The sequence below is a fragment of the Opisthorchis viverrini genome (assembly GCF_000715545.1).
Source record: "Opisthorchis viverrini unplaced genomic scaffold opera_v5_65, whole genome shotgun sequence".
NCBI lineage: Eukaryota > Metazoa > Platyhelminthes > Trematoda > Opisthorchiida > Opisthorchiidae > Opisthorchis > Opisthorchis viverrini.
The window spans coordinates 1,149,629-1,176,363 of NW_008751721.1; the positions used below are offsets into that span (position 1 = coordinate 1,149,629).

The window sequence follows — 26,735 nt, forward strand, 5'->3', positions numbered from 1 at the left end:
AAAATGACGACCTTTACAAGGCTGTCCAGAAACCGAATTATTTCAGTTCAATGATGGCATGGCACTGCTATACCCGGTTTGGTACCACACCCGCGACTATGCCCCAACTTCTCTCGACTGTATCCTATCGCCCAATTGTTACATTACCTGCAACTGAAAACAAACTCTTACTTGATTCCGACTGTAACCCTATGATCACGCCTGACTGTACTCAATCCACCATTTAGGAATAAACTTCATTATGATAACGTGAGACTTTGTGGGTACAAAGGGCGCACCAAAGGACAGGATGACTTTGGCGGCTCATCCAAAAACAGATGTGCTTTTTCCTACTCTTCAAAGGTGGAAACGTGTGCGTACTTCAAGTCGAGAAGGTTTTCGCCAGAAGATATTTAAAACTGGGTTCAGAAAACATTTTAGGATTCATCTTATTACCTCATCGCTCATATAACTTAGTGGAAATAGAGAGAGGGCGCTCTCGACGGGCACCGGTTTGTGTGCGGAAGCTTTTGGAGCCCCCACATCTTTCCGTGACATATCCACCCTTTCCACTCCTCCCTTCCACGGCGATGCAAAAGACTGCACGTAGTTAGGTATTGTGACAACTTCTGACTGTCTGCTATATTTGGTGGTATTCTAACTCACACCAGAGTGCTTTCGAGTAAACCTTTGGCTGCAAAAATGTGAGAGCAGATTGGGATGATTTTTCCAATGAGCATACAAGCAGCAGCATTTTACCACAAAATTTTTTGTTCCAGTCGAAAAGTTTTGCAACTAACTGCACTGTGCGGCTTATGGGCCCCGGCGCAGCATACTTCGAGAGTTTAAATAAGGTATTTCGAGAAGACCGGGATTGGTTGACGATAGATTTTGTAGCGCGTGCAGCAAAGAGAGAGGCGAGGCGAATTTCATTTCCTATTTTTTTTAACAGCGCAAACCGAATTCATGTGCGATTAAACTAACAGTATGACCTCTAACGAAGTGGTTCACGCAGCCGTCACCCCTTGCTAGTTAGTGGGCTCTGGGATAAAGGCACAACGCTAATCCTACATTGGCTATCCTGCAGGGAGCCGACGATTTCTGGTGAGCTGAACCCCCGGTGAATTTTGGCCAAAACCTGGCCAGCTGCTGGTTTTCACAGCATGGTATACGTTTCACGTCAAAGTCAACGACGGGCATTCTGCGAAAATGAGCACTTTCAATGAGGGACGAGGAAGCGGTTATGAGCCACCAGCTTTTCAAAAATTAAGTAAACGCAATACCTTGCTTGCAGATATATTTTCATTGGAATGGTCGAATTGTGTTAGATATCAATGCCATGAAGGAATAAGGCTGGATCCAGTGAGGTTAGAACGATTTTGAACCTATCCTCACCTGAAAGCAGCCCGTCATATCAGACAGCGATGCAGCGCCCGGTCTCTTTTTCACTTTTATCATGATGGATCGCATCAGTCGGTATGGATTCCTTTTTAAAAGGTTTCGAAATAGCTCAAACTTGAGATTTTTGTCGTCAGCGTCTGACAAAGGCGAGGCGTAATCTGCCAACTTAATGATAATGATCCCTGCTTTCGGACCAGCCGATTTCGGTCCACGGTTGACCGTTCTTTTTTGCATGGATCGCGCTGTTTGGCACACGTTCATGAGTACTATTCCCACGGAGTTTCGGATACTCTATGGGGCCTACATCAGACCACGTCTTGGAAACGCCTTTTGAGTTACATACTTCGGGTGCGAGAAGGACCTAAGCTCATTGGGCACATCAAACAAGCTGCTTCGATGATGATTCGTTGATGGTGAAACGCGATAGCCGATATTCTAAGTTTTTCATTCAGACTTCTGTAGGCTGATTTTTACCCATTCTTACACAAGGTTTGGCCAATAGTTTATTGCAGTTAACCCAACTACTAGACTGTCGGAGGGTTGGAGGAGTATTACCACTATTAAGGAGCGCGCTTCTGGCAGACGACAGGTTTTCTGCTTTCATTTAGTTTACGCCTTAAGCGATTTTTTCCAGGCCGGTTCTTCGTAGTCCACTTAATCTCCCGACGCATATTTATGTGATTCATTGAGGTGGCAGTATTACTAAACGTCGTTGAGAACAGTGAACGATGCTCCATTCTTTCACAGTTGTGCTCTTCAAGTGAGCGGAAGCCGCGGAACCATGAGAACAAACATCGGCCGCTCACCAGGTCCGACCTTGAGAGTTTTATTGAATCAGTGTCAGGAAAGCCTTCCCGCGGCGCAACAAGCAAAGTTGGTTTGTTTTCTTTACCGAGCCTTCCCCGGTAGATTTAGATTGTTTTGTCTAGGCTTCGGTTCTTGTCGCCAAGTTTCAGTGTTTCTGCTTCTAGGCTGGTTCTGTTGACTGAGCGGATAATACAATCTCGCCTACGTTTGTCCTTGTCTGAACCTTTCGCATACTGTGAGTGGTAATGGGAGCAATATAAAGTTAAGACGAGTGGTTTAGAGGGACTAATTATTGTTTCAAATTTAAATTCATCTATGATTTTCTTCACACCTGCCTTCACTATATCCTATTGATTTCTAATTGATTTCGTCCCGTCAGATAAATGTTTGAGAATTACGGTTGATTGAAAATTTTAGGGGTTTTGAGGAGCTGTACGTTTAGGGCCACCCGTTCTTGCCACCAAAAATCCATCGCTGCTGGAGGTATTAGCCCAGAAATTGAAACAGCGGAAATTTTTGCTTGTCTAAACCCGTGGATGAACTTCGGGGGACCCAAAATATCCGAGTACTTTTCACATGGAGCATGAACAATATAATCTCGAAGACGTCTGTGATAATGGCTAGTGAGCAGTGAGGCGACCGATATGACTGTACTAAAATAGGGAATTTGCCCCGGATATCATGTGGTTCTGGGAACACATACACTGTTGACTAGTTTTCGAAGTTTGACAAGTTTGACAGGAGGTCTCAGCACAGACAGCATTAGTTCAGGGATTTGCAACTCAGGCTGTATGAATGACAGGCACTCGAATCGGATTCGTCGGTTCGCGGCGGGCAAACCTCCGGACCCTTACACCATGGAGAGCCGCAACTAATCGGCGATAAGCCGATTGCGGTGCTACATGCAAACTTTTGGCATTGATCTGAACGCGAGAAAACGAGACGGACGGGCGAACCTGTAGAGACAGCTAAGTCACTCGGCCGGAACTTGCCTGCGTGCAAGTGGACACCGGCACTACTTACATGCCTACCATCGAGGTACCAGCGTCATTGTTCAACTCACAGCGTAATACCACCGACTAGCATAACACCGTGCAACCGCCACGAAGAGACTGTACCCTACTGTGGGGTGGCTGTTTGTGCACCTCAGTGACCCATCGAGCTATACTGGGGGTGTCCCCGCGACACACAGTCTTTCATGACAAGTTGGTCAATGGTTAGAGGTCTGACTAACACAGTCTCCTGGTTCTCCAGGTTGGGGGTTGGACCGTGTGGCGACTTGTTCCGTTAAAATTCTGATGCATTTGCATATAATGACAAACACCGCTGCCTTGCGGTTAGGCTTTTGAACCAAATACTTTGGTTGAGGACCCTAATCGTCCTCGTGTCCAGGTGTGGGTGCCCTAACAGTATCCCAGCCCACGTACAACCATGAGATTCACATATACAAATGAAATGCTACATCGGCCGTCAAGTGGTGCCATCGGCCGGGTCGCCTTACTGGCTGGATAGAGCAGGGTGGGTATGCAAATAAAGCTACTGCTGACGCCTCCCTTCTTTCTCTTTCACATACTCTTTCTTCCCCATCCCCACCCCAATAATAACTCCTTGTAGGCCCAGCATTTAGGACACCGTTCGTCGTGCATCGGTTTTGAGCGCAGCATGGCGCCGACATCTCAGAAACAGGAGTTCAAGATGCAAGCACTGTGACTGAGCTAACCGCCCCATCAGTCTCCACTCGCTTCCGGCTACACACATCTGGTGATCCAGAGACTGCTGCTGCGGGATGTGCAGGAGATGGTGTCGTCCTAAGTCACCGGGCGGAAGTATCCTTGCTTGACTGGATACCTGCTGATAGTCGCCTCTGTGCGGTTCGTCTGGCGACGTCTGTGAAGGAGTCTCACAAGCGGAAAGTCGACGTATGTCTGTTTATCGTGTATGCCCACGCCCCAACTGACTGTAGCCCAGACGCCTTCAAAGACAGGTTTTATGACAAACTGAATGCCCTTTTACGGCGAGCTAAAAGCTTACACATCGTGATGGTTGCTGGCGATTTGAATGCACAAGTGGACAAGCTTAGCGTACCTGAGGCTCACTTAGTTCGATATCGATTGGACACGGTCGATACGTACAAAGGGGAACGATTGCTTCAGTTGTGTGGTGATCGCAGGCTGTTTTTATGCAGTACTAACTTCCTAAACAGCCGAAGTCGTTTGGCCACATGGTGTCTTCCAACGGCATGCCGACCACGAACTCAAACCGACAGGATTCCCATCAGTTGCCGATGGCGCGAATCAATAACTGACTGCCGGTCGTTTTGGAACACATCTATGGATTCTGGCCACGCTCTCGTCTGAAGTCGCTTCTGTCTACGTAAGGCGAGAACGATTCGCTTGGCAATTGAAAGATTGGCATATATGGATGTTAGGCGAACTTACCAGAATCGTCTTTTAGAGTCTCTTCCAAAGGTTCCACCGTCAGATGTGAACTCATATTGGGACGGGATTGACACCTCTTTGCATAGTCCCAGGAATGTTACCTCTGGTACAGCACCATAAGGCTCGCTTAAGCGCTGGGTATCAAATCGAACGGTGGTACTGCTTAAATTTCGGGAAAATATCCAAGCCGGTCCCGAACATTACTTGACGCGATGATTGATCACACACCAAGTGAAGATGAGCGTGCAAACCGACCATGAATTTTGGTGGACACCTAGAGCTAAAGAAATGGAAGACACTCAGAAAGGCGGTAATGCCCGAAGGTATTTCAGTTGATCCTTGCTACCGGTCTCCCGAAACCACCTGTGAAGGGAACCATCAAGGATCAGAATGGAGTGAACATCTGGGATAAAGAAAAAAGCCTCGACCGCTGGGCCGAATACTTCTAACAACAATAGTCATGGCCACCAGCTTACACCCATCTTGTATCCACAGGTGATGTAGAACCCTGGACGGTGAACGTGGAATCGCCTACGGTCTCGGAGGTTTGTGACTGCATATGTTCTCTTAAACGCCACCGAGTATGTGGTCCGAATAAGGGTGAAGTCCTCAGTCAGCACTTGTCTAATCTGTATTCTTGCATTTGAGAAAAGGAATCTGTCTCAGATAACTAATGACAGTCGATGATAGTATCCACTGTCAAAAAAAGGGGATCGTAGCGAGTGTTAGTTTGACGCTTGTTGTGACAAGGCCTCTGGCGTCACTGATTCTTCGTCGTCTTGCGGCGACACGCGATGCCTTGACTCGGGAGGATCAAGGGGGATTTCAACCGTGTAGAAGCTGCACTGACCACGTCTTCACAGTCCGTCAGGTGTTAGAGCAACGCCACATGTCCAGACGACCCACAATGCTGGTATTCCTTGACCTTGAGAGTGCGTTTGATTCTGTCGATCGATCAGTGCTCAACAGGGTATGTCCCAGAAACTTGTAAACATTATCCGATCCCTGTATTCACTTACTTCTGCGCGGATAAGCGTGTGTGGTGAGCCCTCCAAAAGCTTCCCTACAAAACTTGTCAGACAAGAATGTCCACTCTCTCCATTCTTGTTTATTGATGAAATAATTAGACGTACACTGGACGGTCTTCAAAACCCGGTGTTCAAGCTGTTGCTGGTGAGTTGGAGTACGCAAATGACGTTGCCTTCATCCTTGAAGACCAAGGCGAAGCACAAGCTCTGTTGAATAAACTGACCACCGTCACGCCATCTTTTGGCATGCATCTTGCATCATGCTTCAATCATGCTTCAGAACGTGCCATATGCTAACATATCCCTTACAATCACTGGAGATTGTGGAAAACTTCACATACCTTGGTAGTTGTATTAGCTCTGACATAAGTGTGTCTGATGAAGTCAGTGCAAGATTCCCACTTGTGGCGTCGGAAAGGCATCTCACTGGATCTTGAGGGTCGTGTGTACCAGGCTACAGTAAGGGCTGTGTTGTTGTATGAGTACGACACACAGCCTCTGCGGACAGATGATGTGAGGCGTCTTCAGGTTTTCGACCACCGATGCCACAGAAGCGTCGCTGGCTTTGGGTGGCGTTAGCATATTAGTAACGAGGTGATTAGAAAACGGGTATTTGGTTGTGCGGCAGGTACTTCAATCCGAGAAAACATCCAGGATCATCGACTACGATGGCTGGGTCATGTGCTACGCATGCCGAAACACCGACCACCGAGACGCTTGTTGTTCTCCGTGCTCCCCTCAGGGCGGCGCAAACCGCAAAGTGGACAGCACATGACTTGGCAGAAAGGCGTGAAAGAGATCACGAAGAGTTTGGGTGTTGTTGGTGTTGTACGTCTTCCAGGATGGGGTCCCCGTGACCCCGTCTGTGTTTGACTGGAGACGTTGCAAGAAATGGCGGCTGATTGATGTCAGTGACGTTCGTGCTGTCAGTTTTAGGAACGTTTGACTGAGCGGTTGGGGGTGTATTTACCTCAGAATGCTTGACATAGGCCAGCGCTAGGTTCCCTTACCCACTCTTTTTATCTTCACTCCAAGACTTAATATAATTATATATATATATATAACGAGACGACCCTTATGGCTGTACGGCAATGATGCATCAGTGCCAACATTGATGTGCCCTGAGCAGCAAGCGGGATTCAGGCCTAGTATGGGTTGCGTTGACCAAATCTTCACACTTCGTCAGGTGCTAGAACAACGCCATGCGTATAAGCGACCGACAATTCTACTGTTCCTGAATTTCCAAGGCGCATTTGACTCGGTTGACCGGTCTGTTCTGCTTGACACGCTTTCGCGTTAAGGAATGCCGCGGAAGTTCGTGAACATAATAAGCTCTTTGTATTCCCAGACTTCCGGACGTGTGAGAGTATATGTCGAGCTCTCCAAAAGTTTCCGTACACAAAGTGGTGTCCATCAGAGATGCTCACTCTCCCCATTCCTGTTTAACTTCGTGATCGATGAAATCATGAGACGAACGCTGGATGGTCTACAAAACCCCGGTGTTGAAATAGTCTGTGATGAATACCTTGTTGTTCTGGAATATGCAGACGACATCGTTCTCATGTTCGAAGAGGAGGAAAAGGCGCAAGTATTCTTGGATGAACTGACCAAAGTCATCCCGTCCTTTGGTATGCACTTTGCACCCTTAGTGTAAGGTCATGCCCTTGGGCATGCAGTCACTCAACACACTACTTACAATCCAGGAAGAGTTTTTCGAATTGGTGGGGCGTTTTACGTACCTTAAGAGTTTTATCAGTTCTGATTGAAGTATGATAGATAAGGTCGCTGCACGAATCTGCAAGGCTCGGATCGCGTTTGCTAATTTGAGACACCTATGGCGTCAAAGTAGTGTGTCCCTAAATCTCAAGGGACGTGCGTATCAGGCCACAGTGCGGGTTGTTTTTGTTGTATGACTGAGACTTGGCCTGTTCGAGCAGCGGAATTGAGACTTCTTCGGGTGTTCCATAATCATCTCAGAACCATAGCTCGTATGGATTGGTGTCAATTAGAAGGCGAGTTTTTAGTTGCCCACCGGGATCTTCAATTTTAAATCTGTCCAGCACTAGGAGCTGCGTTGGTCATATATTGCATACACCGATCCCTCGTTTGCCGAAGATAGTGCTGTTTCCATGCTCTATTCAGAGTGGTGGAAGCGGAAAGGTGGCCAACCCTTGAGCTAGCAGGGGGGGCATGAAAGTGATTCTTCGGTTTCTGTCGGTGCTACACGTTTTCCAGAACAGGGTCTGCGGGATCCTCACTGCGCCTCGTAGGAGATGTTGCAAGATACGGCTGCTAATCGATGGCCTTCTTGTTGTCAGTTTCTATCCAGATTACCTGAGTAAGTGTCTGGAGTTGTAGGCACTTGGGAATGATTTTAGTAAGCTAGTGCTGAGTTCCTTCCCTGTCTATCTTCATTCTTTCCTCCACAATGTTACTCACATAAGTCCTGGTTGTACAGCAGCGAAGTATCAGTGGTGAACACTGATGTCGTGCTCCCCACAATGATAGTAGTGATTATGACAGAACGAAAAATCCTCACTAAAATGTGAGAAGGCATCAGCGCCGAACGGTCTCTATCCAGCCCTTTACAAGAATGCGGATAATCCCCGATGAGCCATCTGACAAGGCGTATTGCTGCGATATAGAGTGAAGAGTGTCCGCAGAAAGGGGTTTGTCAACAGTTATTCCTATCTTAAAAAGGCATGCGGACGCTGTGTGGAAACCATCATGGCTTCAGCCTAGTAGTTGTGACATCCAACATGCTTTCTGGTCTTCGAAGGTTGCCTGAACATGATGAAAGACAGATCTGTAAAAACTAGGCTGGGTTCCATCCTGCAATTCATCCTCACCCTTCGACAGATTCTGGAACAGCGACACTGCTTCCAGAAAGCAGCGATGGTGTTCTTCCTTGACTCGGAAGCTGCCTTTGACTCTGTAGAACGTCAGACACTAGCAGTGTCCGTAGAGCAAAGGTGTCCCCCATAAATTATTGACCCTCCTTAGGGCACTGTACGTCAACTCCAGCGGACGTCTGAAGGTCTACGCGAAGCTCTCGCCTTAGTTCACTGAAAGAACTGGTGTCGGAAAGGCTGTACTCTTTTACCTCTCCCGTGCATTGGTACGTTATTAATATGATTATGGAAGACTCACTTCCAGCCTCTAATGCCTGTGGGGCCAAAGTACTCCCGAAGCGTAGGCTCACAGATGTCTATTACGCAGGCGACATTTCTCTCCATGGATCTGAACCCATGGTAATAATTCTGCTTCATGGTTTGGCATGCGCTTCGCATCTGCAGAGTATAAAGTGCTGCCACAAGACAGAGGGCTCTAAACCTAACCTAATGGTTGTGGATGAGCCAACAAAGGTAGCAGGCAAATATGTCTATCTCGGCAACTATGTCAGTCCCGTTGGTCTCGCGAACAATATTTCAATCTGGATCGGGAAGACCAGAGCAACTCTCGTGAACCTGCATCATCTGTGCTGAAGGCGTGACGTCAGCTTATTCGCCAAGGGTAGTGTTTACGATACTGCGGTACGCTCCATATTACTGTCCGGGTCAGAAACCTGGCCGCTGTGTGTCAAGGAAGTCACGAGTCTTTCAATGCTTATCATAGATGTCTTCGGACCATTGCCTGAGTCTGGTGGAATATAGGATCAGTAATGCTGAAGTACGTCGACCACTCGACCGAATTCTTCGAAAGGTTTTTTCCGCACAACCACGTGAAGGATGGAAACGAGCCTGGGGAGGTGAGCCAGTGACTTGGCAATGAAGTTTGGAAGCAATTACCAGAAAACTCAGCTGCGCCGATCGTTGCCATCTCCATGGATGGGGACTCCTAGACGGGATACACCAGTTGTTAGGGAAATTATCAGACATGGCCCGGTCGCACCCTCAGTGGTGCTCATGCATCCAAGCTATTGCCTTCAATACGTAGCTCCCCTCCCAATCTCCTCGATGAAAAGTCGATTGACAACCAGGTATTTACACACCAATTAGGTCAGCTACCGCTTCCAATACGCAGCTATCTATCCCAACTCCCCAACTAATCGGTTAAGGAAACTTTGACAGCTATAACTTTTGTACGACAAGTACGCTGCTGCTGTTGTTTTTTTTGTGTGGCTAGTACGTTCTGCGGGCATGTGTACAAGTGGGACTAGTCCAGATCTTTAGGAATAAAGATTTCCGTTTACTGCTGCAGTCGCCAGGCTTAACGATCTGAACACAATATCCATTCAGCTCCAGCTAACCCATGTAATTACAACTCCAGCTCATTCGGTAGCTGTGGCACAATGCCTAGTAGGTGCTGGGATCGCTTAGATCAGTCCATCTAGTGCTTCTGTTTTGAGTGAATAGGTCCCCATAGATTCCAGATTCCGTGTTGTGAGAATCAGTTTCTCGTTGAAAACTCTATCAGTCGGTCTTGACGTTGTCTCCACCCACACTTCGCTCAGCATCATCTCCAATTCCGTAAAAGACCTTGATTGCCAGAAACTACCAGTCTATGGAAACGAAAAAGGCCTTCACAAAGACCGTCGTTAATTACTTTTTAATTCCAGCAATGTTCGGACGTTTCCATTAAGCGTTTTCACTAGACATTTCAGGTTTTCTTTCAATGTTTCCCTCGCTTTTGCCCTTCCTTCCCAGTCGATGTATTATTTCTTCTGTGGGGTACAACAGCTAAGTATGCCTGCGGTGACTTTCTGGTTTCGTTAATTTGTTCCTGTCCGTGTTGTGATAGATTGTACCATGACAAGCGCAGTGGCTTCCCTGATACCTCACGAGATATTCTTTCACTTCATCCTCGGGGGAATTCAGGGTAGTTTGTCAGAAGGTCCCAAAGGTGTAGGCCACTGATAGGAAGTTCGTGTGAAGCCGAATTAGAATATTTCAGAAGCCCCACTGGGAGCTACTGACCATTGTATCCTTGGTACGAACCGAACCCTGGTTCCCTTGTTTAGGTTGGAGCGACATGGTAGCACACTAACTTGCGCGTCAGCTTGGATGACCATTCTGCATGGTTCCGTGACTGAGCGACTTAGCACATTAAACATGAACGGCGGTGCATTCAGTAGTGATTTTGGTGATGACGTCCTGTCGGATTATGTCAACGGCACTGTTTAGTAACGACCGATTTTGCTTCGCTAATTCTTGGCCCAACTACTGGTACCCGCAGAAATCTAGACACTCATTTTTCCTACCTATTTCAGCTTTTCAGGGGGATATGAACAAAACTGTCAAATAACCAATGAAGTTTTTCGAAAGATTCAAACATTTGAGCAAGAAGCACACTGCTAATATCACTGCATCACCCGTCATCGATAAGTCGATACCGGCCGTCATCAAATGTCCGACGAGCATGCATCGATTAGGTCCGGATGAACACACATCAGTAAATGTGGAGCTGTATCATACCGGAGAGATCATGCAAATCTACGGATTTTCGAGTTCATCAACTTGTGTTGACTTTACAGTTAACTTATGTCAACTGCTGAAACTCAAACCGAGTCACTACTGTCTTATGGTATGTGAGGGACACAACGATTCGTCGCTCAGCTCTTGGCAACGAGTTCCTCCAAGTAGCCAGTTGTCCATGTGGCTTGAAACAAGCTATGTAAAGAAAGGTGGTTTTGTTCGCCTTGTGCACAAATCCCACATAAACAATCTTTTGAAGCCAAATATGGTCCTTTGGCGTCCGCCTGATACACAAAAGATCGTGGATCCTGTGAGCGGCCGAGAGTTGTTGGAACAGGTATATCTTTGTCCTAATAATCGTGTTTTTTTCACATTGTTTCAACATTCCGGTTTTGTTTTTTGGCAGATTTTCGGAGATCACGTCGATTAGACGTTCTGTATTTTTGAGGAGAAGCTTCACAGAATTAAACCTTTGTAATATGTTCGGCCTACAGAATCTTGAAGTCAGTTGTAAGCCATATTATCATAATCAACAGCACAAAATCATCTTCATCACGGCCCTGCGACGTTAATCCGTTTCGTAGCTTTATTTTGGATAAAATAATAAAAGTGGATCAGGAAGGGATTTAATATCAGCCTGCCATAATCACTCCAAGGTATCTGCACCTCTAGACATTCAGTCAGACACTGGATAGAAACCGATGAGAAGGACGCCATTGACATCAATTAGAAGCCATATCTTGCAGTGTTTCCAGTCGTGCACAGGGTATCCCATCCCGGGAGGTGAGTCGCACCCACAGTTCCCAGACCTTTCGTAATTGATCGCTCAGTGGCTCTGATCTGAAGGTTCGTGTTTCGAACCCAACCTCTGTCTCTCGACTTCCTCCGTGTAGGCTTGGGCAACATGGCAGCATCCGAACCCTCGTGCTTTCTTCTGGCCTTCTGGCGATCTCGTTGTCTTCTGATAAACGAAAGGTCGACTACCTCTCCGCCTGCTCTGTGTTGGGCATGGAAAACATTCCTCTAGGCAAACAATTATTCGGAATGCACACTTCCTGACTACCACAGCGGACTAGATTATGTTCTGGGTTGGCAGAAACATTTACCAGAGATTCAGGCAGTGTCACTGTTCTGTCTGACACCTAGTGTTTGGGGGATGGCGCCGTTCCGCAGACCGGGTTTCTTGCAATGTGCAAGGACATGGCGACCTCGTTCCAGTATGAACAGACAACTCACGGTGCTACAGTTAGTGGTGGTCAGAAGACGGTTCTGATATGTTATTGTAACCTCGCACTCTACCAGCCCTTCAATAATTAATCGACTCGTCCATTCCTGAATCACACCTGGAAAGCAAAGACAATGCACGACCAGACTCGACAGGAGTGTTCCAAAATGAGCGGTAGTCAGTATTCGTACAGTGATATCGTAAGCTGACCATAGAATCCACTTGGGGCCCTAGCTACAGCTCAGCGTCGCGAAGTGCAGACGACACAACATATACGATTGGATATTTTTAGCTTGCTCTGCTCTATCCCAAGGTACATTGTTCGTGCGTTCTTCGCTACTGATTATGGCGACACGCCCACCAAAACGGTACTCATTTGGAGATATTTCGCTGATGCAATCAACGGTTGAGTCATCGGACCATGGGATGCTTGAATCATCGTTATTCCCAGATCCTGAGGTTCGGTAATCCACCAGTAAGCAGTCTTATCTCTTGTCCCAAATTAAGGCATCCTCCCAACTAATCTTTAATCACTCAAGCTTCAAATTGACTGTGACACCCTTCTTTATGGTCCACCACAATAGATCGACATCCGACTACCAGAACAGGAACATTTCACACAGAAACATATCGATCGATGACGAACTGTGTCTGAAGCTCGGGGCCAGGTTTTTTGTCTACATAGCTAGACTAACGATAAGTTTTTACTCACTCACACACACTTCGTACGTAATGTTAAATTCCGATCTGGCGAGATTATCGAATGTTGTGTTCTTTCTGTAATTAGTAATAATATAATAATTGTTTAGGTGTATGCTACGATTTCGATGTCCTGCTTGCATACCAGTATGCCTTTCTATCGGGTAATTTTATCAAAACCTGAAGTCTCAGATTCAGTCTTACTTCGTTAGAAGTAAGACTGCAAGGCGTGTGCAGCCAGAGCATAGTGTTAACCTGGCTACTGAGAGTCAATGTGCGGTCGCCTTCGAGGGTGGTCCAGGATGGGTCGAAATTCTGCAATGCGCGGAATTTCCTCTTCGTTCGGTTGTGAGTTTATTTGTTGTGACTAACTTTAGAGCCTTGTTTCCCTGGACCTTTTCACTATTTTTTTACCGATTGTGTTGCATATTGCTTTCGTTTCGCTTCCCAGATGGGTGCACGGATTTTGGTTTACCTTCCGGGTGAACGTAAGATGGTTATTCGTGCTCGCCCCAATGAGCAGATCGCTGAAGCAGTTCTTGAGGTATGTTTGTCATGAACGTTGGGGTTGCATCACTAACCAGTTTGACGTTTCGCTTTTCGCGTCAGCATGTTTTTGGCATAAAAAGCACATTTTCCGTAGATTGCGAGTCTACGAGAGGCCGAAAACGTGCCTACCATTTCTTATCGAACTTGGTCATGACCTTAAATGAGAGATAGTGCAAATTTACCTTTCCATTGTGTACTTCAAGTGTGTTCGACCGAAATCCACGTGTCCTGATAACTCCTACTCAGTTGAGTTTGATGCTATAACCCACAATTTTCTCCTGTTTCTTTTCTGTCAAACAGGTCTGTAACCAACGTAACTTACTACCCTTTGAATATCTCCTTCAAAATCCTCGAACGGGTGCTCCTCTCGATCCGTCACTCACGTTTACCGAACAGAAAGTCACTGAATTCGAGCTCAAACGTAAGTTTCCTGAATGATTTCCGGATAGAATAGTTGTCTTGTGTTTCTCACGCCTATCCATTCTTCTTAGACTAAAACATTCCAATGAGTTTAATTCTGGATGTGGCATACTTAGAATTCCATATTCGCTTTTCTTTTATCTTTTCATCCTAGGACTTTCTGCGCATACCTTAGTACCTCTGTTTTGTGTCATTTATGCGTACCATGATGAGGTCGAACTTTGTGACAGTAAGTCCTCCGTAGCGAACTGACCAGGACGATTCGATCGGTACAGGGAAATGAACAGAAAGTTCAATGTCAACACAGCGTAGTAGAATAAGGTGTTATGATCCTATATAAATGGTACCGTGGACAACTTTTTGTCATCCCCGGTTTCCCATTGTTAACGACTCGATCATACTAGAGGAACACTGGATGTAAGGATAGTTGACTGGAAGAACCTCACCAGTGTTCCTCTAGTGTCCACAGTAGTGTGTGGTTTATCAGGGATAACCCTCATTCATCAAGAAGTGTTCAAACAAAACAGTGGAGACATTATGGCGCGGGTGTACTAACGCTTCGTGCGAGGCATGACGCTGCCACATATCCAGTTTATATCCAAAACGTGATAATAGTCTCAAACGTCTTTTTACTAATCTGTGTCGGTCACCTTTTGTTTCTCACCAGGGCTAGGTTTAGTCGCGTTGTAATTCGTCATATTTGGTTTCCTTGGCCGAAGTGGTTAGAGCGCGGATTACTAACCTGAAGGTCCGCGGTTCGAATCCGACCTCCGCCACTCGACTTCCCCTGTCTAGGCTTGGGCAACCTGGCAGTATCCCAGCCCTCGTGCTTCCTTCGGGTGGCATGGCAGCTAGGCACCGGAAGGGTGCTACAGCTGAACGATTTTCCGTTAGCTGCGACCCCAGGTGTGTGGTACACCCAGCTTTCCTCGTAGTTTCAATAAGATAACTGTGCTTCCTGTCGCAGTGTAATTCTTGTCATTACTGAATTGTAGTGGAACTCTAGGAAAGCCCGTTCATTTTCCCCCAAAAAACTTGAGATTCTCGTTGACCACACCGTGTTGCTTCCAACCCGCAGCATGTACTCCCGGGTCATCCAACCTCAAGTCACTGAATACTGCTCATCTCCAGTCAAGTGATCAGGCGAACCAAGAAGCCAACCTCCCACAGCCGGGCCCTAATATCTTACCCGTCAGTCACAAACGTTTGCGGCATCCAGCGGAGTCACGAATTTACGCGAACATTCAACGTCCCCATACTATGTGTATTAACTATTGCAACCAGTTGGTAGGTTCCGTTTCCTTATTTGTTTGATCTAATTTATTCAACCAGATTGTTTGTTGTCCAAGCAGGCAAACAATATCTTTCATTGCAAAGACGGGCCTTCATTTTTAAGTTCAGCACGCTTTTTCCCATACTCATTTTTCCACGATGGCTTTCAGTTTGTAGGTCTTCCCCGAAAACACATGCATCTCATAAGGAATGATTCCTAACTAGTCTGTTAGTGCAAACTATTGTTTTGACGTATGCAAGACCGTCGTATCTTTGTGTTGTCTTTGGTTTTCCCCATCCCTAATGCAGTCAGAGCCGGTCTCGGAGTACGCAACCATAGACCGACCCATGTCCACAATTTCTTCCAAATCCCGGAAGAAGCGAATGGCTCCAGCCCCACCTCCACCCGCAGCCCCACCACCACCACCACCACCGCAGGTGTTTAACAGACCTCCACTGACTGAAGTGCCACACCGGCAACAACATCAGCAGAAGGAGCCGCATACTCGTTCAGCGCTCACAATATGTAGTCCGGATACTTGTACTCTGTCTTCCACAGAATCTGCGCGTGCAAAATATCGACGCCGATCGGCTTCCATGAAGGACAGTCCCTATTTGTCTCGAAGTGTCTACTATTCCGCAAGACCACAACAGAACCAAAGCGAACAAAGCGCCAATCTCAGGTCGCCAAGTAAGATCTTATTTTTGTAGCGGTGGATTAGTGTGCCGTTTGTATTATGCATACAACGATACAATTTTGTGGTCATTCCTCTCCTTACACGTATTTTCCGTTGCCTTCACGCAAGCTTGTCTGTCTGGTTCAGTATTTGTGGATGGGTTGTTTTTCATAGACTTATTTCCAACACGGGGTTACTATCACTGATGGTGTTTATCGTTGTAATCGTTTTAGTAGTAGTAATAGTAGTGGTCTGTGGGCGCTGCGCATCAGACAAACTCCTGCGGATTATCCGTTTCTTCTTCTCAATGGACGTCGGCTTCATCGAAGAGATTTGCTGTACTTATCAACCGAAGAATAAAAGTACAGGGAAGTATTCGGGTAGAAGACAACATCAGGATCGCAGTTGATTTCAGTTCGTGTCTGTATGTTTCTATATCCAGTGTACTAATGGCCAAATCCTAGACAACTCGTTTCAGCTGTTGTTCTTCAATCGTCTGTCCTTGGTCGCTTTTCGTTTGTCGGCAATTGGACCATGTTCGGACCGTTCGTGGCCGAGAAACTCAATTTAGTTGAACAACGTCCCCGTTTCTCTGAGTTGCTTACTAGGCTTGTCCGTTTGTTAACACCGGAGTAACACCGCAACTTGCTCCATCGAGTGTATATTCTTACGTCTGCTATTAATTTGAATATTTCTTGAGTCGCTTGTCGCAGTGTGTCAACGTTGAGCTACTAACAATGGGAAAATGACGTAGGATCGGTGTAAGCAGGTTTCGAATGGCAAAATAGAAAGTAAGAGGTGAAGGGATTAAGAGGACTTGAAAAGAGAAAAATCAATAGTTTTTGTTAGTTTAATCCATAAGCCCACGTGGTGTGCTTAAAATTACCCACTCTAGTCTGCTATCGTAAAATTCAGTCTTCTGATTCTGTCGGTTTCATCGTGTGGTCTTTCGCTTTTTTTTGTAGATACTTCCTGGTACTCTGAGAGCTTCCTTCCTCACTCCGCTCGTGCCTTCGAACCGAAATGTGAAGAAAATCCACCCACACCTGCAGTCTCCGCCGTCTCATTGCCACTATCAGTTACCACTCGTTTGGGTTATCCGCCTGAGGCAGGATCCATGGAGCCTGTTGCAGTGTGTGAAATCTTACCTGAATCCCTCTCAGAAGCGGACGTTGTCGAGGATAGCACAGACAATATTTTCCCAGATAGGGATGAACCGCGTCAAGTGAGCTTCCATATGGTAGAACCTTCGCGTTAGTAATTACCTACGCACTTTTACATCCCATTGTCAATATCCTGTACTCATTACCCCTTTCCCCACTGATAAGAACTTCCCCGGCCTTCATTCATTCTACGAAATGATGAGATCCCATTCGGGATGCTTGATTATCAGCCTTATTCTACATCAGTATACTGTGATCCGGGCACCATGATCGACATGGACGCATTCCGTCGGTGATGAAGAACATTTGGATAAAAGAGAGAAGTGCTCGTGTACACAGTGGTCCAGCGTGATCAAATCCGCCAGAAACTGCGAGTTATTTCTGAGTTGGCTGAGGCTTAGCTCATCCCTCCTTACATACTAGCCGAAAGGTTTCTTCAACCGTTTCATACGACATCTTCGTAAGATTTGACGTTCTGTTCTACTTTTTTTCTAAGGTGTTTCAGTTCGGATATCAGTAAACCGCCCTAACTGAACAGTGTGCTTCATCGACATACAGGACGGTGTACGTCAGTTGTAGGGTGTGCCAGAACACAAAGCAAACAAGCCAAGGTGGACTGACTAGACAGATACATTTCTCCATCTTATTTCCGCTCAATCCGAAACGACGATTGCGAGCAAAGCAATTCTACAGAGGGAACTGGAATTCCCCACAAATATATTGTTAAAGGGGGTGTGCAGATGGTTTTCTAGAGTGACGCGTGAAACCCAAGCCCCGAAAACAACAGTTTAGGAAGGCTCATCTGCGTTTCAACAGTAATTTAACCGGAAAAACCTTTGAACGAATCTCCTTTGCGGCTCGCTTACATTTATTGATTCTAAACTGCCCACTGGTCAGATTGGTATGCTTTCATCAGTTTCTGCTTTGGAGCCAGCTTTACCAGTCGAACAATGGGGCGGTTATCCAAACGGATTTCTAAATATCTGCCAACTAGCTTTCAAGGCGTTTGAAGTTAGCGGAGGACGTCACGTGACTACCGTCACAGCCCTTATACTTGCCTATGAGGGACTGGAGTGTCCGCTGCATGCTGTCGGAAAAACCATCCGACAATCGCGAAACCACTACTCTACGAAATCACTAATTGGATCTCTACACTCAAAAGTGATTGGTACAAGCACAATCGCTCATGCACGCGGTCAGCAAGTTAGGTGATTGGGTCATGTTGACCTGTTGACCTTTGACCGCCGGATGTTATCTCGACCGAGATTGTACTGGGTTTTATCGATTTTATTTCGGTGAGTGTTTATGCCCACATCTCGTGGAAAGATGTCAATCTGTGTTGTCCTGACTAGGGACTTTCAGACCATGAATTGTACGGTCAACTACGTGTCCAATGACTTGCTTAAATAGGGGAACGACTGATACTAGGCTGGGACGAACAGGGCTCTTCTTATCTGAGGACAGCGGTTAGCAGAGCGTGTTCGCAGTTCGTCCCACTCGTGTACCCCGGACAAGCATTTTTCAACTTTTTTCTCTGTTCAAAGCGCTTGGCTGGAAACATTGCAAGAACTGGCGGCTGGTCGATTTCAGTGGGGTTCGTGCTGTCAGTTTGTTTCTAGATTGTCTGATTGAGCGTTTGTAGCTGTAGGCATCTCAGAATGCTTGATGTCTGCCAGCACCAGGTTCCTTCCTCATCCATTCTTTTTGCTTCATTTTAATGCTTCAGGAATAATTGAATTATCTTTGTGTTTGTACGGCAGGGAAACATCAGTATCACCGTTGATGTTGCTTTCTCTGATGATGACTGTTAATGATTAATTTAAAGGTTGATGTGCAGTGGATGTCGAAATTGACGGATCTTCTACATGTGTATCTGATCGAACCTCCTACATAGCTATCTAAGTGGTTCCGTTCAGTTGGCTGTCTGACATCCGTCCTGACGTTGTTCTTCTTGAGTTGTATCTTTTGTCCCCGTTAGTGAGAAGTTCTCGGCCAATCCGCTCTGACCAAACATTTGACCATAACTCGTCCATAGGTCATCTGCTGCTCAAAGACCGCGCCGCACACCTTGCAGCCATCGGACAAGCTAAATGGGTTACATCGATTGTGCCATTGTGTTGCGTGGATAGGTTCAGGTAAAACAAATACTTGTAATCGCGCCCTGCTGTCAAGGAGTTGTGGGAAACATTTGTCCCAACCTGGTGAGGATTTCCATTCTATGTTGTGACGACCGCTACCAGGTCTATCCAGAATATTTTGTAGCCATTCGGTGGATGAAGGACTAGTGAGCGAACCCCTCGGGATTGTTGTTTATATTTTCACGTCGGGTTCGGACGCACCAGTTTAGTACGAACCGAGTTCTTTCTTATTGGTCGGTTTGATATAGGCTGTCACCCCTGTGGACTTTCGACCGGAGGACGGTTGTAGTAAACATTGAGGTTTGGTTCACCTATCTTGAGGGAGGAAATTCCCTCTTTCGAGCATTATTAACCGCTGATTGAACTCCTGTGGGTCCGTGCTTCTCTCCTTACTCATATCTATTAGAGCCCGTTGTGTTCTTCGTAACCTTCTAGAGATCTTGTGGTTGTCCATCCGTTGATGGTTTCGTTCATGTCGGTTGGTACTCTGACTCGCATTTCGTGCTACTTGAGAGCGAACCTCACCAGGGTGTCGCCTTCCGACATTATTCGCTTGTCGCCTCGCACATGCCTATCATTTGGTTCGTATTAAAAGGACCTGGATGTTTAAGTGTCTGATATTTGACGTTTTTGACGATCGCCACAACCTACCTGTCACTAATACTGACGACGGCATCCATGGGCGGATCATGAATATCTGACAAGGTATCCTGCAAAAAAAGGAGATAAAGTTTAACGATACCATAGTCAAATGCACCGCTCCGGTTGTGAGCTTCTGCTCTGGTAGTCCGGTTCATTCATGCTATAACGTGAATGTGACAGAACATGAAATGGTACGACGTGGACTGAATTCAAACAGGATCTTATAAGAATCCAATCTGATCCTTGAAGTTCAGCTGTAGCACCCCTTCGCTGCCTAACTGAAATGCCACCCGAAGATTGCACGAGGGCTGGGATACTGCCAGGTTGCTCTAGCCTAGACAGGGGAAGTTGAGAGGCAGAGTTCGGATTCGAACCACGGACCTTCCGGTCAGTAAATTCGCGCTCCAACCACTTGGGCCATCTCACCCATTTAAAGACCTACGTTCTTTAAAACAATCGGACTGCGTACGAGCAGTTGGATTGATTTACCAATCGTATCTACTAGCTGTGCATGGTCCTGGTTTTCAGCCATGTTCTACTCCCCTCCACTGTCTTCGTTTCATTAAAGAATGACCCGTTCGGCTTTTACTTCTCAGCGCAAACCCGTGAATTGGGAGAACCAATCGCCTCAACGTTTTAGCACCACTTTCTTACTTTCCGTAGCTGACGAATGTGCCTGCCTAGCAAGTGAACTGGTTATGTTCTCTGGGTCAATTTCGAAGCGCGGCGTTTCATTCCAGGGAACCATTGGATGCACTTTGTGCGGGCAATGTGTTTCGGTGCAGATCACTTCTTCCTGCATAACGGCAAAGAAACAACACAGGACCAATCACTCGTCCCACAAGTTTCGAAATATTTTTAGATTGGTTTTGCGTCGCACGCGAATCTCCTTTGTGTTTGGTTTTTGATCCCATCATTGTTATATCCCCTCAAAGGTTTTTAGAACTTCCGTTGTTGGGATAGTTAGGTTTTTCTGAGTAGTCTCCAGGGGTCTATCCCAAACAACGAAAAGAGGCTCCTTTTCGAATGCTGACAGTGCTGAACCTGCTGTTTATGCTTACTATGCTTCTGAGATAGCTTCATCCATTCCCAAATTCGTAGGTCACATCAAGAGACTATATGTTGGCTTCGCACCGTATTATGGTAGCAGCGGTCTGGATTATCCTTCAAAGAGCAAAAGGTGCGGTTGGTTGCAGGCTAATTGTGTGTCACAGAAAGAACTTGGAAATGGGACGTATATCGATTCATGGAAATCACCGCAGCGATGTACCATGACGTAGTCCTGTGCTGCACCTCAACAGTTAATGACTATCGGGAGCAGTTCATCTGGGGCGGTGCGAAACCTCGAGACGACTCTGACGACCACTCAGAACATGACGCCCAGCGGGTTTATGCTCCACGCTATAGTGGGGGTAACGGTGCACTCCGTTCCGTCACAGTTAGCCTCTGACCCGGCGGATAGCTTTCTCACCATAGTTAGAGCTCTGTTCAGTCAGGGCGTGGCAAGTGGCATCCTTGCTTTTTGCCTTATAAATTTCCCGCTTACAAACCCTCATCAATACAGTATGATCCAGGTGAAGGGGCTTGTTCCACGTGCATTCTGTTACAGCAGAAGCGTAGCACACAGATGCTTGGGACCCGTAGTTATCGAACCGGTTATAATAATCATTAACGCCAACGTTGGCATTGGTAATTCTGATCAGAAAAGTGTGATGTTGGTCTGAATCTCCCGTTTGTGATAATACTATCTAGGACAATACGCTCACTTAGAGCCTGGTTTGACCAACTTACGTCGTCTGGTGAGTTACTTTTGAGGTTTTTCACTTCAATAGTCAAGGAAACCTGGAAGTATTTCGGCCCTCTGGTTTTGGGTGGCATAGTAGCCGGACTCCGGAAGTGTGCTGTAGACGAATTACTTTCTTGTGTTGCGAAGAAGCCCCGTGCCCTTAAAGTCGAACGATTCTATTTCCAGTAGTCTGCGGGAGAAAGACTCAAAGATAAGGTGACCAGAACAGCTATGTGACATATACTTAAGTACTGCAAACGCATGATCAAGTTAGGCGTTTAACTTCGGTGGATTAGAAGAAAAGGGATTTATTTGGATTAGCTTATTCCCTTGTGTACAGTTTGCCTGAAGGCTAACAGTTTTATTGCGCCAATCAGCTTGCCCTCAATGCACCAACTGGGTACGAAAAAAATGCCACAGTAGCCATACATATTCCAATCCCGATTAATTTAGGCATAACTTGGCACGTGATATGAATGCCAAACTCTGACGACTACGCTCGGAAGAGGCAGAGTTAGGTGGTATACTTGGAGTCGATATTAAGCGTACGGATAATGGGGAACGGCTGCTTCAGTTGTGTGCAGAACACCGTCGGTCCTGGCCAATACAAACTTCCAGCGCAAATCTTCACTTCGAGTTACTTGGGGACCACCTACCGCCAGGCAGTCCTGCAGTCAGACAGATCATGCAGCTACAAGCTACCGATGGAGAGCCTCAATTGAAGATCCTTCTGAGGTACATAACTTAACTCTGACTGTCACTTCGCTTTGTGTCAACATTACGCGTGCCAAAGCCGATCAACTCCACTCATCAACTTTGACGAGCTTCAGCAGGTTAGGAATATTGAGTTGATCTGATTAGAAAGCTATCGAAAGCGCACGGTCATGTAGATGATGGGAAGTCAAAGAATCTGGGCTCGCAGCTTTCAGAACTGCCTGTTCGAGCCATCCGGCTCGAACGAATGAACACTGGATATCGTCGATATCAGCAGACCTTATTGCTACCAGAACTGTCACATGAGCGACTGGTGTTTATGACGTTACACACAGATCCTTCAAACACCGGATAATCAGGAGTTTGACGAATTACAGAAATCGCTGGTGGATTGCAAATGCCCAAATGATGGAGAAGGCTTTCGCTGCAGCAACACCTCCGCCCTATTCCAGTTCTACTTCAATGCTGCAAGGTACCTAGTCTGGATGGTCTGCACCCCGCACTCTTCAAAGGTATTGAGTTCCTGGGGGACAGTCTGAAGAACATCCTTCGGATGATTCAGGACGAAAACAGAATACCAGAATATTTCGCTTATTAAGGCACTGTGAGGCGAGATGGCTCAAGTGGTTACAGCGCAAATTTACTGACCGGAAGGTCCGTGGTTCGAAACCGACCTTTGTTTCTCAACTTCCCCTGTCTAGGCTTGAGCAACCTGGCAGTATCCTAGCCCTCGCGCTTCCTTCGGGTGGCATGGCAGCTAGGCACCGGAATGGTGTTACAGCTGGACGATCAAGGCACTGTATTCGAACTAATGTATCGGGTACGCGTATATCGCAGCCTCTCGCCTCGATTTGTCACGTCCAAGACAAGGCTGTCCTCTCTCACTTTTCGTCCTCAAATTCGTTCGCTTGCGCTGCTTGAAATTTCCCTGCCTGCTTATAGAACTGATCGAAATGTTTCCGGGATGTTCGCTCACCGACTTTGAGTATACGATGGTATTGTTTTCCTTGGTTCATGTCCTCCAAAAATGCAAACCGTTTTAAATAACCTATATGATTTTGCAGCACATTTCGGCTTGCGCTTTACGTCTGCAAAACGTTAAATGATTCCACAAAACTGGGTGGGGTTATACCCAAATCTCATACTTGTCGACCCGCCAATCGACGTGGCAAGTAAATTTGTTTACCTGGGCAGTTGCATAGGTTCGTGTGGACTTGCTGGAGGCGAGATTACTTCTCGAATCGGGAAGACCGTGACAGCTTAGGCTGACATGCGATACTTATGATACGAGTTTGACGTCAGTGGTGTATGGTACACGGCAGCTTTGTGGTAGCTAATGTGTAAATAGTGGACTTTTAGGTGGGGTCGCGCCATTGAGGGCGCGACTGGGCCATATCTATCAGCATCTCTCTCTAACCGTTGATGTGTCCTGTCTTGGGGTCCTCAGCCATGGAGGCGGCAATGACCAACGCAACTTAGTTTGCTGGTAACAACTTTTAGACTTCACTGACAAGTTATTGTTTGACCTCCCCTGGCTCGTTTCCACCCTCCGCGTGGTTGTGAAAAAAAGGACCCTTCGAGGAAGTCGGTCGACTGGCATACGGAGCACGTGGCCAAGCCAGCGCAACCTATGGAGTGTGATCAATTCATCTGTCTTGGGTGAGTTATTTAGTCGGAAACCCGTCCAACGTACTTCAGCAGTACTGATCCTATGGTCCCACCAGACTTGGGCAATGCTCCAAAGACACCTATGGTCAAACACTGAGTCTCTCGACGTCTTTGGCATTGTAAACTCGACCTTCGCTGGACAAACCGATGTCACTTTTACGCCACAGATGATGCAGGTTCACCAAAGGTGCTGTGACCTTGCCTATCCGGACGGAAATATCATCTTTCGCAAGACCACCTGGAGTGATACAGTTGCCCAGGCAGACAAACTTGTCTGCTACTCCAATCGCTCATTCGCAAGCATGAGACTGGTTCCAGCCCACCCTGTCTTGCAGTAGCACTTTACACAGGTATTAGATGCTGGAAGTGAGTCTTCCATACTCGTATCAATGACGAAGTTGAACAGAAAAAAATGAAAGAGGGCAACCTTGCCTGGCGCCACTTGTTGCATTGAACTTAGACGAGAGCTTCCCGTAAGCCTTCACACTCTGGGGTTGGCGTACAGTCCCACAAGGACAGTCCCACAAGGCGCCTGACACGGCTGTTTCCGGTAACAAAAGCCTTCTCCATTTCCCGAGCTTCAAGTGTTCACCAGAGCTCTCTCTTTCCCTAGGCTCTTCTTTATTTGGCGTTTGAGGGATTTACTTGCGCCGTCGTACTGCTGCTTGCTGGATACCGAACTGAATGATATTCAGTGGCCTTGCGGTCCAATAGGAGAATTCCGACAGGCAGCTCTGAACGCCGCTAGCACAGTTCCTCTCACATTTTGCCACACTCTATCCACGTGCTCACTACCGAGACAGCATTGGGTTAATGTGGGGAGTTTTTGGGCTTGTTCAAATCGATACTGTTGAGCTATGGTAGGTATTCGAAGATAGTGGATTGGCATGCTTCCAGCCGACTTGCGGGGGCCTGGAGAGAAACAATTGTCAGGCGTGCACACACCATGGTTTGATCAGAATCGGACTGTGTGCTCCAGAAGGAACGGAAGTCCTAAGTTGTGGCTGTCCTACGATGTCTGATGGGCACGTGATCCAACTGCGTTCATTGTTGATTTGCAAATGGTGACCGCCAGGTTGTGGAACGCCAACATTTATGTCGAAAGTTTGTACTTGCCAGAAACAGTTGATGATCAGCACACAACTGAAGGTTTGCTATCCATTTTCTGTGCGACGAGCATCGACTCCGAATCGACCATTCCAATGTTATTCCAAGGAGCTCAGACGACCTACCCGGGTATTTATGTCGCCTGCAAGGACCACAGTATCAGTGCTTCTTGCTTGACGAATGATCCTAGATAACTCTCGATAGAAAGTGTCCCCAACATCAGACCTGCAGTCTGTTGAGGCATAAACTGATGCCACCGACAGACACCGGTTTTTATGTCAAGAGGCATTTAGCTCGATTGAGCTGGATAACCGAAAGGCGCAAAGACGACTATTCCCTGGGATCCAACCCAACAAACGCCCTCAGCTCTTGGGCTGAGTGCAGCTCCCACATCATATATTACACGAGTTATTGCTTCTGGATCACCACACTTGGGTCTTGTATGAGTGTTTCGGGTACGCAGCATACATTAATTTTAAGGAAATATAAGGTTTCAGCAAGCATTGCCTGTTTGCCAATTTGATATAGTTTACGGACGTTAATAGCTCCTATGCAGGAAGCATTTCCTGGATTCAGAAATTTGTTATTTGGTTCATTCCTAATAGGAAGCGGTGAGCAGGCCCTTTGGTCATATAACTGACAGTCAAATGCCCCGGAAACGTTTGTTTTTGTGGCGGAAATTGGCTGGGGAGGGAAATCGGTGAACACAACTGTGAGGGCAAGCGTTAGTTCTTGGTTGCCCATGCCGAAGAAAGGGAGTTGGTTGAGGTATCCTACCTTCAACCTTTGACTCAAAAGTCTGATCCACAGGGCAGTGGGATGATATAAGGTTTGTTCGGGGACCCTACCTTTAGCCTCTCACTCAAAAGTCTGACCTGCGAAGCAGCGGGCAGTAGGATTTCGCTTGAGAACGCTTCCTGGAGCCAATGGCTCAATAGTCTGACCTGCTCGGCTGCAGTGGGTCGGTCTAGCTCGAGGGTGCAGAGAGTGAGGCATCACTGTCTCACTCCTGATGCGGCTGTGCTCAGTAGGTGCCGTTTTGGTATCACCAAATTTCTTGGTTTTAAAAGTATTTCGACCGTGTTACCTAATGCGCCGGTGGCAACGGTCAAACGTTGGGGAATCGGGGTGTGCGGTTTTTAGGGCCAACCTTTTCTAACCCCTCTTTCCTCGCTAGTCGCCTGGGAGAGGCGCCTTACTGACTTCACACTCCTATCGCCGAGGACAGCACGATGTTACTTCCAGACTGCGTTCTAGTACGGGGTCTCACTTTTCTTGGTTTGACTACTCTCTCCTGGCATTGTTGAACCTTGTGGAACCAATGTTCAGTCAAAATAGTCGCCAACATCATTTCCTGACCACTATGTCAATGTGGCATCTTTAGTTTGGGTCCCGTGAATCGGTCCGTCAATGGCTAATGAGGCTGACACAAGTAACCCAGTCACGCAGTCATGCAACAAAGCTATCCATTTCCCAAACTGACTGAACATGCCATCGCCCCCAATGCTTAGCATTCTCCCACGGTCTCCCATTTTCGACTATCGAAACGTCATCAGCTAGAACCATTGTGCCCATGTTACATGATTTATGGCTGATAAGTTGGTCGAT

General features: G+C 46.8%; 1 protein-coding gene across 1 annotated transcript in view; it reads left to right on the forward strand.

Annotated features, from left to right (window-relative positions):
* Positions 1–3,873: 3,873 nt before the first annotated feature.
* Positions 3,874–26,735, forward strand: part of T265_13425 (hypothetical protein) — a gene marked incomplete at both ends in the record, with an annotated part of 38,089 nt that continues 15,227 nt past the window's right edge. Inside the window, 9 exons of the mRNA XM_009168810.1 lie at positions 3,874–4,106; positions 5,497–5,595; positions 7,002–7,281; positions 11,127–11,404; positions 13,443–13,535; positions 13,841–13,961; positions 15,039–15,247; positions 15,542–15,923; positions 16,875–17,134. Coding sequence (XP_009167074.1) covers positions 3,876–4,106; positions 5,497–5,595; positions 7,002–7,281; positions 11,127–11,404; positions 13,443–13,535; positions 13,841–13,961; positions 15,039–15,247; positions 15,542–15,923; positions 16,875–17,134 — 1,953 coding nt within the window. The remainder of the gene's footprint in view (positions 4,107–5,496; positions 5,596–7,001; positions 7,282–11,126; positions 11,405–13,442; positions 13,536–13,840; positions 13,962–15,038; positions 15,248–15,541; positions 15,924–16,874; positions 17,135–26,735) is intronic.